Genomic DNA, 15764 nt, shown 5'->3' with positions numbered 1-15764 from the left:
GCCCAAATAGATATTGGTACTTATAAGTACCGTCAGTAAACTAGGACATTTTTTTTCAAAAAAATTTTTTTTCCAAAACAGGAACAAACGATACAATTTATTAACTAATAACATGGCAATCATTATAACAATCACTTTTTGTAATTTTCACACATAAATATAGCACAAAAGTATATTTTGAGTACGATTTTTACTGGATTTTCTATCGGAACACATCTTAGACTTCAAACACAGCAAAAGTAGTCGACATGTCATGCTCCCTCAATCTTGTCTGTGGTCTTTCTGGTGTAGCAACGGTTGCCGGAATGAACATGCTTTTGCTGGAAGCTTCCAATAGCTAGTACAATGAGCCGCATTAACAAAAAAAGCCTAGTCATTCAGCACGCAACTACAAGTAATACTAGTATAATTGTAGCCTACTAGAATATTATGACAAGTCTACACTACAGTGCAAAGTTCATAAATAGAATGATCTCAATTTGTTTAGAATAGCCGTAGTGTCCTACTCCTTTCTGTTAACTGATTAAAATTTACCATATAAATCAAGACTATATGCAGAAGTATGGACTATTACTAGCCTACATGTATAAATTACGTAAATGCTAGTTGTTATAGGCAAGACAGTTTATTGCAGTAAATATAACTTACAAATTAAATCTTACAACTAGAACTAGGCTTTGGTATACAAATGAAGTAAACTAAACCTTGTAAACGAGCCTGCAACTGATACCTTTATTCTGGTTAATTTTTTACTACTAGAAATTAACATGTAATTACAATATTTCTTAGGTAAACCATATGCTAAACTTATTATAAATGTGTAAATATCATTTTTTGAGTACATTTCGATAATTAATTATCAAGACAATATTTATGTAACTCCACATAAAAAAATCTGCCATTTTCTAAAAATCTTAAAAAAGTGGCCGTGTGCCCTGACGGTACTTATAAGTCCACTTGTAAACATCGATCTAATACAAAGACAATTTGATTAAAATTGTATAACTAGAAGTTAAATGCGTTTGTCTGACTATTGAAGTTGCCAATAAAAAATATTTGGGGTTGAAAACTTGAAAAATAAGGTAAAACAAAGGGAAATCAAGAACGTATGTGAGAAATGTACAGAAAAATTGTGAACTACCGATATAGCAAGACATTGAAAATGGCCCCACACCAGTAATTTTCAAAAAACAATGATACCTCCGACTACCGGCGACTCAGGGGAGATAATACTATTAATTACTTCAATAACTTTTAAAATTCGTATTTAATTAAAAATAATACAGGCATTTAATTAAAGTGGTACTTATAAGTACCGTCAGTAGATAAAGGGTTAACTAATAACTATTAACTAATGTGACGTCAATGTATATTAATTTAATAGTTTTAACTAATAATGAGAATACTATACTATATACTCTACAGACTAGATTTTATAGTAGCATTTATAGTAGATAAACAATAATGTGCTGTGATACAAAAATGCCATTATCACTATTAATTATCATTTGTAGTACATGACTGTTTACTTTTTGTATATGGCAGTAATTTTAAACTGTAGTCCTATCTGACATAAGAGATCATTGATTAAATCAGCTTTCAATGATATATTTTTGTTTTGTTTTTCAGGATGACATGGTATGTCTCAGCTGTATTGCTCCCAGTTCAGGAGAAAGAGTTTGCCTATCTGCAGAGGGTTTTGGAAACAGAATGTGCTCTCTAGAAAGTGTTGCAAACAGAGTATGTCCTGATTTTGTGTTATTTATTCTCTTTTAGAAGTTTAATGTTAAAGAATAATTGAGTTAAAACATGATGTATGAAACTTTTGAATGTATTGAGTGGATATCAATGCTACAATTCTTAAAGCTTAGGACGTATTACTTTTACTTATTCTTGTACCATCAATGGGGCCTATAGTTTTTTTAGTTGACTATGATAGTTATAATTTTAAGCTAAATCTCTGAATTGTTTTGCTTAATAGCTTAAAACTATCATCAGCCAAGCTGAATATCTTTTTGTGTGGATTGATAATTATTTCAAACTTCCATTAAAAAATAGTGTGTGCTTTAAAGCTTCTTACATGAATAAAAGTTGTTTGATGTTGCTTTCTTTGTTTTAAAACAAATGGTAGAATTAAATGTAGATGATCATATGATCATGGATTGAACATTAGTGCAGTCAATAATGCTTGATGTTTTATTGATGTTTTATTCATACAGGATGTACCACCAGACTTGTCAGTGTCAGTTTTTGTTTTAGAGCAGGCGTTATCAGTTAGAGCATTGCAGGAAATGGTTGGAGCATCAAACCAACAGTCAACGGTAACTATAAACTATTTAAATTCATCTACAAAAACATTTTTCTTTTTTATGGAAAACATTATTTCATTTTTTTAAAAATGATTTTATATGGATTTCTTTTTCTTAAAAATCCCAGAATTCATTCTCTGCAGATACAGTAGGTTAAATGTTTATGTGGATTTTAGTATTTTGGCTGCATTCAACAAAAACAGAAAATTGTAGCAATGTTTTGAGATAATATTGTAGACATAAGAAGTGCTATCATATGTTTCTACCATTTTAGGCAGCCCAATCTGGACATAGGACTTTACTTTATGGACATGCTGTTTTGCTCAGACACTACCATGGCAACATGGTGAGTTATTTAATAAATAATATTTAACACATGTAAAAATCTAATGATTACACAAACTCTATTATTGGAAAAATAAAGGGGGAAAATACACTTGAACTTTTTTTTCATAATGATGTTAAAAGTAGAGTACTTTAAAGTTTAAAAATGTTTTAATTCACTCCTTTAAAGTATAGGCCAATGATTTTTTTTATTATTAATTTTTGATTTTTAGTATTTGTCCTGCCTGTCAACAAGTTCTTCAAATGATAAATTAGCCTTTGATGTTGGGCTCCAAGAAACTGCTTCAGGTAAGTATTATAATTTAGTTTTTATAAGAATTATAATAAATAAAAAATCAATTTTCTAAATGTTAAACAAATATGAAATATTGTGTTCACTTTTTTCCATGTTATTGAAAGTCTTTTTTCTAGTTGCGTTTTTGACACTGAAACTTCTCATGATAGCATTCTAATGAAAACAAATCATCTTTAATTTTAATCTACTAAATTTGATTACGGTTTATATACATCTCCTCTATTGACATGTTTTTCCATTTTAATCTATCAATTTTTTCCATTTTAATCTACTTTCACAATAAAATATTTTTTAGTTTTAAAAATATTGAGGTCAGAATCATTAGGTTTATTTATGTACTTTATACTTGAAGTTATTCCAATCCTAGTAAAAATATTTTAAATATAGTAAAAATATTTTAAACAGTATCAATTATTAAAAGTCAAATTAAAAAAATTATTTTGCTTAGGTGAATCTTGCTGGTGGACAATACATCCTGCTTCCAAACAAAGATCAGAAGGTGAAAAAGTTCGAGTGGGAGATGACCTTATCCTTGTCAGTGTGTCTTCAGAAAGATATTTGGTTAGTATGATGCTATTAACTAAACAGCATATTCATTCTTTAAAAAACAACATTATGGTCCTTGGTGCAAGCAGAGGAGTAGCAAGGGGGGGGGGGGGACGACATATGTCACCAGGCGCTGACCTTAAGGGGGGGGCACCATATTGAAAGTTTGAGGAGGTGGGGGGGTGCAAATGAAAAGTTTGGGGGGGGGGTGCAGGTGCAAATGAAAAGTTTGAGGTGGGGGGTGCAAATCGAAAGTTTGTCCCCGGGCGCCGGGAAGGGTCGCTACGCCTCTGGGTGCAAGTGAAGTAGAGTTCATTGCATTTCTGCAACTTAGGCATATGAAAAGATAGTGTGGTCAGTATTATGCCCAGCCTCCTTTTCTTTCCCATTAGAGCTGGGTGGACTCAGGTATGTCCTACAGACTAGCATCCTTGCTCCAAACTAAAGACTTTCAGTTTAGCAGGCATCTGCTTTTAAAGTCAATGCAAACATAAAATGAAACTTTTGTCTTACCTTCTGTCTAGCACATTGGCAGTGGGAGTAGTGTGATAGCATCATTTCAACAAACCTTGTGGACAGTTGTTCCCATGTGTTCTGGAACTGTCAGACAGAAAACTTTGGGTATGTTTCTGTTCCTACTGCCCTTAACTACATGCTGTATCATTTCTTAATTGGACTATACAATTAATAGTATTAATAGTTATTCAGGATTTCTAAAAGAACTTTTTTCTCATGCAAAGCAGTAAAAAAAATTAAAAATATCTGTTATTATTTATCAGTGGAATGAGCTTAGAATTAATTTAAAAATTTTTTATATCTTAACTTCTAAAGTTTAAGTTTTGATATACTATTCCATGCTTAAAGTGCACTCTTTATTTAAGTTCAGTTAGTTCATTCAACATGGAAATGATTATACATTGTTTTAAAATACATTTAATTTCAACTGATTTTTTAAGGCTATGTGTTTGGAGGAGATGTCTTGAGATTGTTCCATGGCCATATGGATGAGTGTCTTGCTATTCCTGAAGCTGGCAGTGAAAATGAATTCAAGTAATATTTTGATTACAACATTCTTTTATTTTATATACTAGGGTGTTGACAAAATATTTTATCTTTTAAATATGTAGCATTTTTTTTTAAATGTGTGTTTCTTTTCCAGCTGTGTGATGTATGAAACCGGTGCAGTATGTAGTCATGCTCGTTCACTCTGGCGGCTGGAACACATCAGAACAAAGTAAGTTGTTTTACTCTGGTGCATTTTTACTTGTTCATTTCTTGATTATTAAACTTTATATATGTTGTTCACTTAAAAAACGGAATGGCAGATTTTGTGACTGGATTACTTCAAACATTATCTCATCCATGATACATTTTGCTGAATATTTTTCAAACTCTTCTGAGAAATGTGCATTTCAGAGTATAAAATAAATCTGTTTTGTTATTAAAAGGTGGGCTGGAGCCTTCATGGGCTGGGGTCAACAGTGTCGAATTCGCCATGTTACATCAGGCAGATATTTATCAGCCATGCCAGATAACTCTGTGATGACCGTCCATAGGCAAAAGGCTGATGAAGCTAGTACAGCATTCACACTTTTAATGTCCAAGGTAAGTTTAATTCTGGTCCAAGATAACTTTGATTCTAAATATCATAAAGCATAATATAAACTACCTATAAAGCTAAAAGAAATAATTTAATTTAAAAAATGTTCTTTATTTTTTTCTAAAAGTCCTACATAAATGATAAATAATGTGACTGTTTGTATTTAATATTCTAGGATGAAAAGAAACAATCAGATGCCAGAGAAGATGAAGGTATGGGCCTTGCAGACATCAAGTACGGTGACTCAATGGTTTACATGCAACATGCCTCCACTGGTCTCTGGCTATCTTACCAAACTTTTGAGACGAAGAAACGAGGAGTGGGGAGAGTGGAAGAAAAAAAGGTGCTTATCTTAGCTTTTGTGTATTGCTTTGGGCAGTTCATACTTGTTTAATTTGATGTATGATATTAGGACAAGATTTGATGTGGTTACAGATTTTACTGATTGTGTCAAGATATTTGCTGTGCATATTAAAATGACCCATTGATCCTGAATTAATAATGAATCACCATTTTTTAACCTCATGCTAAAGTATTGTCAGTTTTATTGATTAGATGTATGAGAATCTGTTTATATACATTTTTAAGGTTACTTGTCTTTGTTTCAATATTAGGCTATCATGCTGGTTGAAGGTCATATGGATGATGGCTTCACTTTCTCAAGGGCCCAGGAGGAGGAATCTCGTTCTGCACGAGTCATTCGCAAATGCCAGAGTTTGTTTAACAGGTTTACAAAGTAGGTTTAGAAATGTAGAGTTGTGTGTTGTGTTAACATCAGAAGTCATCGCTCAGTATAATCCCAGACAGTGTTTTTACCCTCACAAGTCATGCCCTGATATATTCCACTAAAAGTACATTCCAAGAGTATCTCACCTGATCATTTTCTTAATTGCTATAACAAGCAGAATATCTCTAAATGAGAAAATAACTGTTTTTTTCTCAATGACAGTTATGTGCCAATGGCCTGTTTGCAGCCATGGTTATGTTTTATTTCATCAGCTAACTCTTCTCAATACCCATTATAACATTTGAGTGTCCAAAGAGATAGCTTCTTTTTTTCTTAAAGAAAATGTATTCACATTAGTTCTTTCAACTTGATGCTTTCGCATATTCATTACAATTCCTATTTGTGCACATCATTTCCTCATCACTGCTATAAGCATCTGCTGTCTTGTGTCCCATTCATTCGTATGGGGAAATTCTTATTCCAACAATCCTGTTCCACTTGACTTCTTGACCTTTGGTTTTGTGGAACAAAAATGGGCATTAGAACTTGAAATAACACTGTTTCATCAAGGTAAATTCAGCATGTGCATGACCTCATAGAATTGTTGTCAACTATTCTTAGAATGCATTTCATAAAGTTTCATATTTCATACCTATAAAATTCCAATTTTTTGCATGGTTCAACTGTTATATAACAGTTTATTAAGTGTTATTGAGTGCAACACAACCATCTACTATTTCTGTATGATGAGATGCCTGCAAAAAGTTGGAATATACAAACCAAGTTTTAACTTTCCTCTGACTAGCTAATATTTAATGTCAAAGCTTTTCTAAATAAAGAATGTGTTTTGATGGTGCAGTGTTATGTAGAACACTGTTAGTTTTTTAAAGGTTGGATAGTTTATTAGTTCAATATTAACAAGTTTGATCCACCCTATTGGGCTTTTTATGTTGTAATAAAATCAGACTCAAACTATTAATGGTGTGACTATTTTAGCCAAAATGAAAAAAAGTTGAATGATTTAATAAATAATTCATTCTAGCCACTTCATAAAAACTGTTAAAACAAAATCATTCTGCAGTAAGCATCTAAAATCTCCATTATTTGTATACACTTTTGTTAAATGATCATCAACTCATTTTTCATTCATATTATTCATTTTGCATTAGTTTTAACGCCTTTGGTTTTATTGTAATTATAAAAATGAGGTAACACTTTGAGATTTGTTAACTATGAAAATAGCAATCCTGCATTCAGATATATTAGTTTTAAATAAAAAGAAAATAATCAAATAAGCAGTTTGTTGTTTCTTTGGATAGAATTACTTATTTCTTATAATAATAGCTAATACTTTTAAAATATTTGTAGACATTTTCATTTTTTTTCCTGTTGTCTACTAATTATTAGTTAGCATTTAAACATAGAAAGTTGTATTTAGTAATTTGGCTACATAATCAATGTATCAGCCCGAATTTATAATAATAATTTAATGTATTTAGTTCTCAAAATTAGCTGAGTCTCTGCTTGCATTTAGATGTAAGTTGCATCCAAACAGAGTTAAGTACTGACAAATGTAGCTTTTTTTGTAATTTTTATTGAAAATTATAAATAACTCTCTTATATAAAAGTATAATTATTAAATTAAAAAAAACATTATAAATATATGTTAAAATATATGTTAGATAATAGCTAAAACATGTTAAACTGTAAGCTTATTAATAAAGAAAATAGCTTTATGATTAATTGTGTATAGCTGCCCTAAATATTGTAGTCTTTTGATATATTGTTTAGAAACAATATTAATTAATTACTATCAGTTACAGGGCTAATTTTTATTTTCTTTACATAAAATCAATCTGACTTAAGCAATCTAAATAATATATATCTTGCTGCTTAAGAATTACTTTGAAACAGATTAAGTTTACTTAAGTTACCATCATGGATCTTAACCATCATAAGACATGTTTTTATAATCATCATGTAATACGTGACCATGAGAATTTTGTTCTTACATTGTGTCATTTCCTTCAACCAGGGCCCTTGAGTCTCTGAAGACAGAAGGTCGTACAAGTCCTTCCTGGTCGAGGCTTAGCTTATCTGAGGTCATTAAGTGCTTGGAAGACCTTATTGATTACTTTGCTCAGCCAGGAGATGACGAAGGTGCATTTTTAAAAATTGATAACTGAGTAGTTTAATCACATTTGACATATTCAAACATATAAGAAAAAAAGTAGTTCATAAGTCATGCTAATTAACTTTTATTTACTAACTCTTTAGCAGTCTCTGCTGAATTGCATTGTAGATGTTTTAAAAAGCCTTTGAGTTAGCATCTTATCCCAAAAATTAAAAGTCTCTTTGAACTTGTATACCCTCAGAACATGAGGAGAAACAAAACAAATTAAAAGCTTTGAGGAACAGACAGGATCTATTCCAAGAAGAGGTAAACATATTTCCTTGGGGAATTACATATGTTATAGTTTAAAACATGTCAATAGACCTACCATAGTTCTTTTACTAAGCAAATTTATGTTCTTCATTTTCTAGGGCATGATAGCTTTGATTTTAGAAACAATAGATAAGTTTAGTTCCTACAAAAGCCGTAGACAGTTTGCCCATTATGCTGGAGAAGAAGCAGCTGGAAAATGGGATGACATTTCTAGCTACCTGTACTTGCTTTTAGGTAGGCTGGCACTTGATGCTCTTACACAGTTTTATTTTTCCAAGTTTAGTAGGGAAAAATTATGTTGAGTATGACAATTTTTTTAACCGTCTGTTTAAACTATTAAACTTAAATTGCTGCACACTGTGAAATGTAAATGGCTGCATTCTGTAAAATGCAAATTGATGCATACTCTGAAATGTTTTATAATTTCTGTTAATGCAGCTGCCATGATCAGGGGCAACAGGGCAAACTGCGCCCAATTTGCTCAATCATATCGTCTTGATTGGTTGGTCAATAGGCTTGAGAGTCAGCAGTCCTCCACAGGTAAGGATTTTACTACATATAGAACATTTTAGTTAGAGATGTCTGAATTTAGGTTGTTTGTATTTTTGGTTCACTGCAGCACAGGTCAAATCTTTTCACATTATATTATTTGTTTATTCTTCAAATGATATTTATATTTTAGATTGATTTCTTATCTAAGCCCTACTATTTAAAAATTCTGTCTCGTTAATATTCTTTAAACATTTCCCTTGTAACTGTTTGCTCTCAGGTGTGCTGGATGTCCTGCACTGTGTGTTGATTGACAGCCCTGAAGCCCTGAACATGATCAAAGAGAAGCATATCATCACTATCATCTCCCTCATTGACAAACATGGGAGAGATCCCAAGGTATAATACATTAATGTTAGCATATCATCACCATCATCTCCTTCATTGACAAACATGGGAGAGATCCCAAGGTACAATACCTTCATAATGTTAGCATATCATCACTATCATCTCCCTCATTGACAAACATGGGAGAGATCCCAAGGTACAATACCTTCATAATGTTAGCATATCATCACCATCATCTCCCTCATTGACAAACATGGGAGAGATCCCAAGGTACAATACCTTCATAATGTTAGCATATCATCACCATCATCTCCTTCATTGACAAACATGGGAGAGATCCCAAGGTACAATACCTTCATAATGTTAGCATATCATCACCATCATCTCCCTCATTGACAAACATGGGAGAGATCCCAAGGTACAATACCTTAATAATGTTATCATATCATCACTATCATCTCCCTCATTGACAAACATGGGAGAGATCCCAAGGTACAATGCCTTAATAATGTTATCATATCATCACCATCATCTCCCTCATTGACAAACATGGGAGAGATCCCAAGGTACAATGCCTTAATATTATTTGCAGAAGAAGAATAAGCCACATATTTAAATAAATGATTAATGTTTATGAAGTTTTACAATGACAAATAGTGCTAAATATTTGTGTGATCTGTTTAGGTATTAGATGTCCTTCGCTCATTGTGTGTGGGTAACGATGTAGCTGTGAGGACCAATCAGAATCTTATATGTGATAATTTGTTGCCTGGAAAAGATTTACTACTGCAAACAAAACTAGTGGACTATGTTATAAGGTAATGTTAACTGGCAATCAAAAGCAGTTAAAATATTGGTCATGAAATTTTATAAAATCATTCTTCTAACTTATTTTATTTGTTTAATTCAGAATTAATTTCTGTTCGTTCTTTCTTTACATCCAAAGTTTTTACTTTTCATTTGTTTAGTAAGAACATTGTTTATTCTGTTGTAGTTTACATCCCAACCTGTACGCTGGCATAAAGCAAGGCTCAGCTATGTACAAAAAGTGGTACTTTGAAGTGATGGTGATCCAGTACCAAGCAACCACTCACCTGCCCCCAATGCTAAGGGTTGGCTGGGCCAACACTATTGGGTTTGTGCCTTACCCTGGAGGAGGGGAACACTGGGGTGCTAATGGCTGTGGGGATTCCCTGTACTCATATGGTTTTGATGGAGCTAATCTGTGGACAGGTATGTTGCTGGATATTGGCACTGTTGTGTTTATATTAGGAAATGTTATGGTCAGGTGGGACAGTGTATGTTTGCTAAATCCAATGGTCCTGAGTTCAGACCCTTGAGCAGATGAAGCTCATTTGCTGAGGACAGCAGCCCATCTAGGAAAGAAAACTACAAACTCAAACAACCGCTGTCTTGTAGTTTGTTCTTGGATGGACAAATTCTATGGAAGCAAATCTAGGATGAAAAGAAGGCTAAAGTCAATGGTCCATAGGGTGCATGACATGTTGACATCCAATACTTAATGGTGTTGAAAGAAATCCTCTTCAACATTTTTTCCATTCACTTTCCATATGGTTTCTTTTCTTAGAATATAAAATAAAAATTTCATTTACAGGAGGAAAGCCAAAACAAGTTAGAATCACCAATGTGCCACTCCAAAAAGGTGATATTATTGGATGCTCAATGGATCTGACTGTTCCACAAATCCTATTTTCCATCAATGGTGTGAAAATCGCTGGTTACTTTAAAGATTTCAACACCGATGGGATGTTTTTTCCTGTCATTAGTCTTTCTGCTGGAGTCAGGTGAGGTCTAGCTTACATTGTATGTCTCATATAGTTAAAGTTGTGGGATTAAATGATGAGGTTGTAAGATACAATTATTACACATTTTTAAAAATACAATGGTTAATACTTTGAACAAAAATGAGGGTTTGATGACAATTATTTTAAAGTATTAAGTAATGTTTCTGGTGTAAGTGTTATTTTAAAATCTATGATTTGTCTTCAACAGTTGCCGGTTCATATTTGGAGGAGACCATGGACGTTTGAAGTTTGGTCCTCCAGAGGAACATGCCCCAATCATTGAATCCCTTCCTCCCAAAGACAGACTGAAGATTGACCCCTGCTTCTACTTTGGTGAACTTAGCAAGAACCTGATCAGTGGTCCCACAGAGATGTGTGAATATCAGCCATTTGTGCCTAACCCTGTCAGCACTGCACATGTAAGCCTTGACTAATGTTGTCTTGATGCTTCTTCTCTTGGCTATTGTACCATGAATACAATTCATTTTCTTGTATAATTACTTGTTTATTTTGTTAACTTTTCTTTCATGACAGATTCAATTGCCAACTTACATTGAAAATGTGAGAGACAAGCTGGCAGAAAACCTTCATGAGATGTGGACTATGAACAAAATTGACCAAGGGTGGTCTTTTGGAGAGGTCAGATTGTTATAAATACAGATTCCTTAAACTTTTCCCAATTAATAAACATTGTTAAAATTGTTTATCCATTGTGTTTAACTATATCTTTTGTTTAAATTGTTTAAAAAACAATTTAAAATGTTTTTAAAATTTACAGAATCGTGACCCTGATAGGAAAATCAATCCATCCATTAATTCATTTGAAAAGTTGCCCATGTCTGAGAAGAAGTATATCATTACAGTTGCATTTGAAACTCTAAGGTGAATAATGTTGTACAGAAAACATATAAATCACATTAACATTTGTAAAAAACTTTAAAAGTACCTATGAAAAATAAGACTTCAGTATTGAAACGTAACACTTTTCCAGGACACTTCTTGCCTTGGGATACCATGTGGCCATGATCCCACAAGAGACACCCAATAACAGACTGAAAATGCTCAAATTAGGAAACAAGTAATTCATCTTACTTATATAAATACGGCCTTCACCTTTTACTTTATTTTAAATTGATCACTATATGTTGTCAATTTTATTTCTTTAATTTAGGCTATTATTGAATACAGTAATCTGTAATTTCCTCAGTCTACTTCTAACTTAAATCTCCTAAGTTCACTGTTAGTTATCTATAATCCAGATCTAAATTCTGTCACAGCTATCTGCAGACCAATGGGTACAAGCCTAATCCACTTGACTTGTCTGGGATTACCCTCAATGAGAAGATGCAGGAGCTTGTTGATCTTTTGGCTGAGAACACTCATAATGTTTGGGCTAAAGATAGAATCAAGCACGGCTGGACCTATGGTCTACATGAGGTAAATAATATATTCTATTACATTTGAACTTTGGCTATAGAGGTTATGAATAGTTCTATTGATTGTAGGTTATTTAACTTTTAAAAAAAAATTGTAATAAATTTTTAAAAATATTTAAAAATAACTGAACTATTTTACTGAACAAATTTCAGGACCCAGTCAATAAAAGAACCCCACATCTTGTACCTTACAACAAAGTAGATGAGCACATAAAGAAAGCAAACAGGTAGACACCACGTCAATATTGTATAGAGCATACAGGCTATTATCATTCTAATCCTGCCATTATTTTATTATCATCTTAAGACTACATTTCTTGGAAATAAATGTTGACAAAATTTTGCTTGCCAGAGACACATCAACAGATGCTGTACGAACTCTTCTAGCTTATGGCTATGCTATTGAAGCCCCTACAAGTGAAACAGGGGAGAGCAGTGCTGCTGGTAAAATATTTTTGTGACATTGTATTTTATTGAATTTATCCAAACATTCCAAAAACCTTTCCTTTTCACATGAAATAACAACAAACAGTAAATCATTTCAAAAGTTGAAAATTAAATTTGTATAGTAAAAAGCATTACTATTTGTATCAACATAAATTATTTTAACAAGATTAAAATGCTTTCATTTTTAATAGAAACCTTTAGATTTAATGTAATTTGTAATTTTATTAGCTATTTGAAAAACATTAATGAATGAGCGCAACAAATAGTTTTCTCAGTTTTTTTATTAGTGTAAATAGGCAATTTAAAAACATGTATGCTCTACTTGATATTTTGCAATCTTCCTTTTTTCCAATGCTTGCCAAAGGAAGCAAACTACAGAGCAGATTAGCTGCTCTTGGTTTGGCACCAGGTAATTCTCATGCTTTGATCCCCAAGATAAAACCTTCTTAGTATCATTCATTTTTTACACATTGGCTTGACTTTCTTTTACTGGGTTTTAAACAAGTGTGGAAACATCAAACGGTATACATCCAACATACATTCTCCAAATGGGTGGTACATTAAACAGTATACATCCCACATACATTCTCTAAATGGGTGGTATATCAAACAGTATACATCCAACATACATTCTCTATGTGGATGGTAAATCAAACAGTATACATCCCACATACATTTTCTATGTGTAATACATCAAATAGTATACATCCAACTTACCTTCACAGTATGGGTGATAAATCCAATGGTACATATCCAACATGTTGGTGATAAATCCAATGGTACATATCCAACATGTTGGTGGTACATCAAATAGTACATATCCAACATGTTGGTGGTACATCAAATAGTACATATCCAATATGTTGGTGGTACATCAAATAGTACACATCCAACATATGGGTGGTACATCAAATAGTACATATCCAACATGTGGATGGTACATCAAATAGTACATATCCAACATATGGATGGTAAATCAAACCGTACATATCCAACATATGGGTGGTACATCAAACAGTACATATCCAACATATGGGTGGTACATCAAAACAGTACACGTCCAACATATGGATGGTACATCACTGTAGTTGTGGTTATTTAAGAATAAATCTGTTACAGTTCTGTTTATCTTTTAAAGAACAGAACTGATTTAATGTAGGTGACACATTTCTTTTTGCTTCTTGTAGTTGTGGCTACTGAAAGTACAGAAAAAACTACAAAGACAAGAACATACAGAACAGAGAAGACATATGCTGTTACCAGTGGAAAATGGTGTGATTAAGTTTTATAAAGTGTTACATAAATATTAGGATTGTTTTCTGTAGAAAATAGTAAAATTTAAAATGTATTAAAGACTTCATTTATAATTTGCTCAGTAAAATAGTGACATGATAAATATATTAAAGATTTGGTTTATGCTTTGCTCAGTAAAATAGTGACATGATAATTGTATTAAAGCTTTTGTTTATAATTTGCTCAGTGAAAGTTTGACTGTTTTATTTTTAAACCAACCTATCTTTTTGTAACAAAACCTCTGTGTATAATAATAAAGGTACTATGAGTTTGAAGTGATAACAACAGGCTACATGAAAGTAGGCTGGGCACTTGTTACTGCTGACCCATCATCTGAGCTTGGAACTGATGGAACATCCTATGCTTTTGATGGATACTTGGTAAAGATTTTTTTCATTCATTCAAATATCTTATAATTAGTAATGATTATACTATGGAAATTTTATTGTCAGTCTTTTGAATTAAGTACAATTACCTAACTTCAAATAAGGAAACAAATGTATCTTTCCTTTGAAAAGAGTTTTTTATTTGTTCTCTTTGATTGCAGGCAAGGAAGTGGTACATGGGAGCTGAGTCTTATGGTAAAATATGGAACTCAGGAGATGTTGTAGGGTGTCTGCTAGATCTTCATGATGCCACAATATGTAAGCTTTATTTTACTGCCCATTTTATATATAATTTTCAGATGTTTGTTTTCTTTTCAATTACATTTTTTTTATAACTGTGAGTAATTATAAACTTGTGTGGTGGTATATAAAATGTTTTTTAATTATTTTGTCTCAATTATTACAGCCTTTTCTCTAAATGGAGAGCTAATGATGGACGCAATGGGTCAGGAAATCGCTTTCAGAAATGTTAAAAGTGAAAATAACATTGGTGAGTTTTTGCTTCAGTCTAGGGATTTCTATTCAGTTTTAACAAAAAGCATAACAAATTCATTAGAATACTTTTTCTTAATATTATGAATAATTATTTTAAATAATTTTTTCCCCCAAGGCTATGTTCCAGCATTTACACTTGGCCCTCACCAGCAAGCCAAACTTAACTTTGGTCAGGACATCAATCAGCTGAAGTTTTTCACAAACTGTGGTCTACAAGAAGGCTATGAGCCATTTTGTGTGTATGTATTAGCATCTGTCATACATCGCTACTTAACTTATTTAAAATATTGTTTAAATCTCAAAGCATTCCTATATAAAATTAGTTATATCCAAAACTTTCTGCAGCCAATTTTGCTAATTAAAATAAATTAAGCATAAAATTGTGTTAGCTGTTGACAGTTAAATAGTAAACAAAGCCACTAATGAAAATATAAAATTAGGAATATGATGAGGCCGCTGACCTTGTGGTATGCCAAGTGTGATCCAGTGTTTGAAACCATCAACTCATCCGACCCAGGTCTGCTTGTGTCCAGGATCTCTGGAGGGTCAGTACAAGGAGTTCACACTAATATTAAATGTCTACCTAAACAATGTCTCGTGTTTAATAATACCATTACTGTTACAAGCTTTGATAATAGACTACCTTGTTACAATATTAAAATAAGGTCAGGTTATATAAAATGTAACAACTAACAATTATGTCCTAGAAACACATTTATTATCTTTATTTACAAAGATGTTATGAATTTAACAAATATTTTTACTGCTACAAAAAGTTTAATGTATTTATCAATTAT

The 15764-nt window shown here is 32.3% G+C and overlaps 1 protein-coding gene across 1 annotated transcript in view; it reads left to right on the top strand.

Annotated features, from left to right (window-relative positions):
• Nucleotides 1-1538: 1538 nt before the first annotated feature.
• Nucleotides 1539-15764, top strand: part of LOC131945214 (ryanodine receptor) — a 70996-nt gene continuing 56770 nt past the window's right edge. Inside the window, exons 1-33 of the mRNA XM_059306242.1 lie at nt 1539-1544; nt 1630-1740; nt 2220-2321; nt 2584-2655; nt 2867-2942; nt 3398-3510; nt 4020-4116; nt 4452-4545; nt 4655-4729; nt 4944-5100; nt 5271-5438; nt 5710-5831; nt 7858-7982; nt 8198-8262; nt 8367-8502; nt 8707-8808; nt 9038-9156; nt 9790-9923; nt 10100-10338; nt 10721-10910; nt 11119-11329; nt 11445-11549; nt 11689-11792; nt 11902-11988; nt 12188-12347; nt 12500-12573; nt 12699-12790; nt 13981-14065; nt 14346-14466; nt 14634-14730; nt 14879-14962; nt 15083-15206; nt 15408-15512. Of these exons, the coding sequence (XP_059162225.1) occupies nt 1539-1544; nt 1630-1740; nt 2220-2321; nt 2584-2655; nt 2867-2942; nt 3398-3510; nt 4020-4116; nt 4452-4545; nt 4655-4729; nt 4944-5100; nt 5271-5438; nt 5710-5831; nt 7858-7982; nt 8198-8262; nt 8367-8502; nt 8707-8808; nt 9038-9156; nt 9790-9923; nt 10100-10338; nt 10721-10910; nt 11119-11329; nt 11445-11549; nt 11689-11792; nt 11902-11988; nt 12188-12347; nt 12500-12573; nt 12699-12790; nt 13981-14065; nt 14346-14466; nt 14634-14730; nt 14879-14962; nt 15083-15206; nt 15408-15512 (3752 nt within the window). The remainder of the gene's footprint in view (nt 1545-1629; nt 1741-2219; nt 2322-2583; nt 2656-2866; nt 2943-3397; nt 3511-4019; nt 4117-4451; nt 4546-4654; nt 4730-4943; nt 5101-5270; nt 5439-5709; nt 5832-7857; nt 7983-8197; nt 8263-8366; nt 8503-8706; nt 8809-9037; nt 9157-9789; nt 9924-10099; nt 10339-10720; nt 10911-11118; nt 11330-11444; nt 11550-11688; nt 11793-11901; nt 11989-12187; nt 12348-12499; nt 12574-12698; nt 12791-13980; nt 14066-14345; nt 14467-14633; nt 14731-14878; nt 14963-15082; nt 15207-15407; nt 15513-15764) is intronic.

This window comes from Physella acuta, unplaced genomic scaffold, assembly GCF_028476545.2.
Source record: "Physella acuta isolate Inbredline_101_S28 unplaced genomic scaffold, ASM2847654v3 ptg000531l, whole genome shotgun sequence".
Lineage (NCBI taxonomy): Eukaryota > Metazoa > Mollusca > Gastropoda > Physidae > Physella > Physella acuta.
Note: the sequence above shows the minus strand (reverse complement) of the source record. Positions and strands in the feature narration are given on the sequence as shown.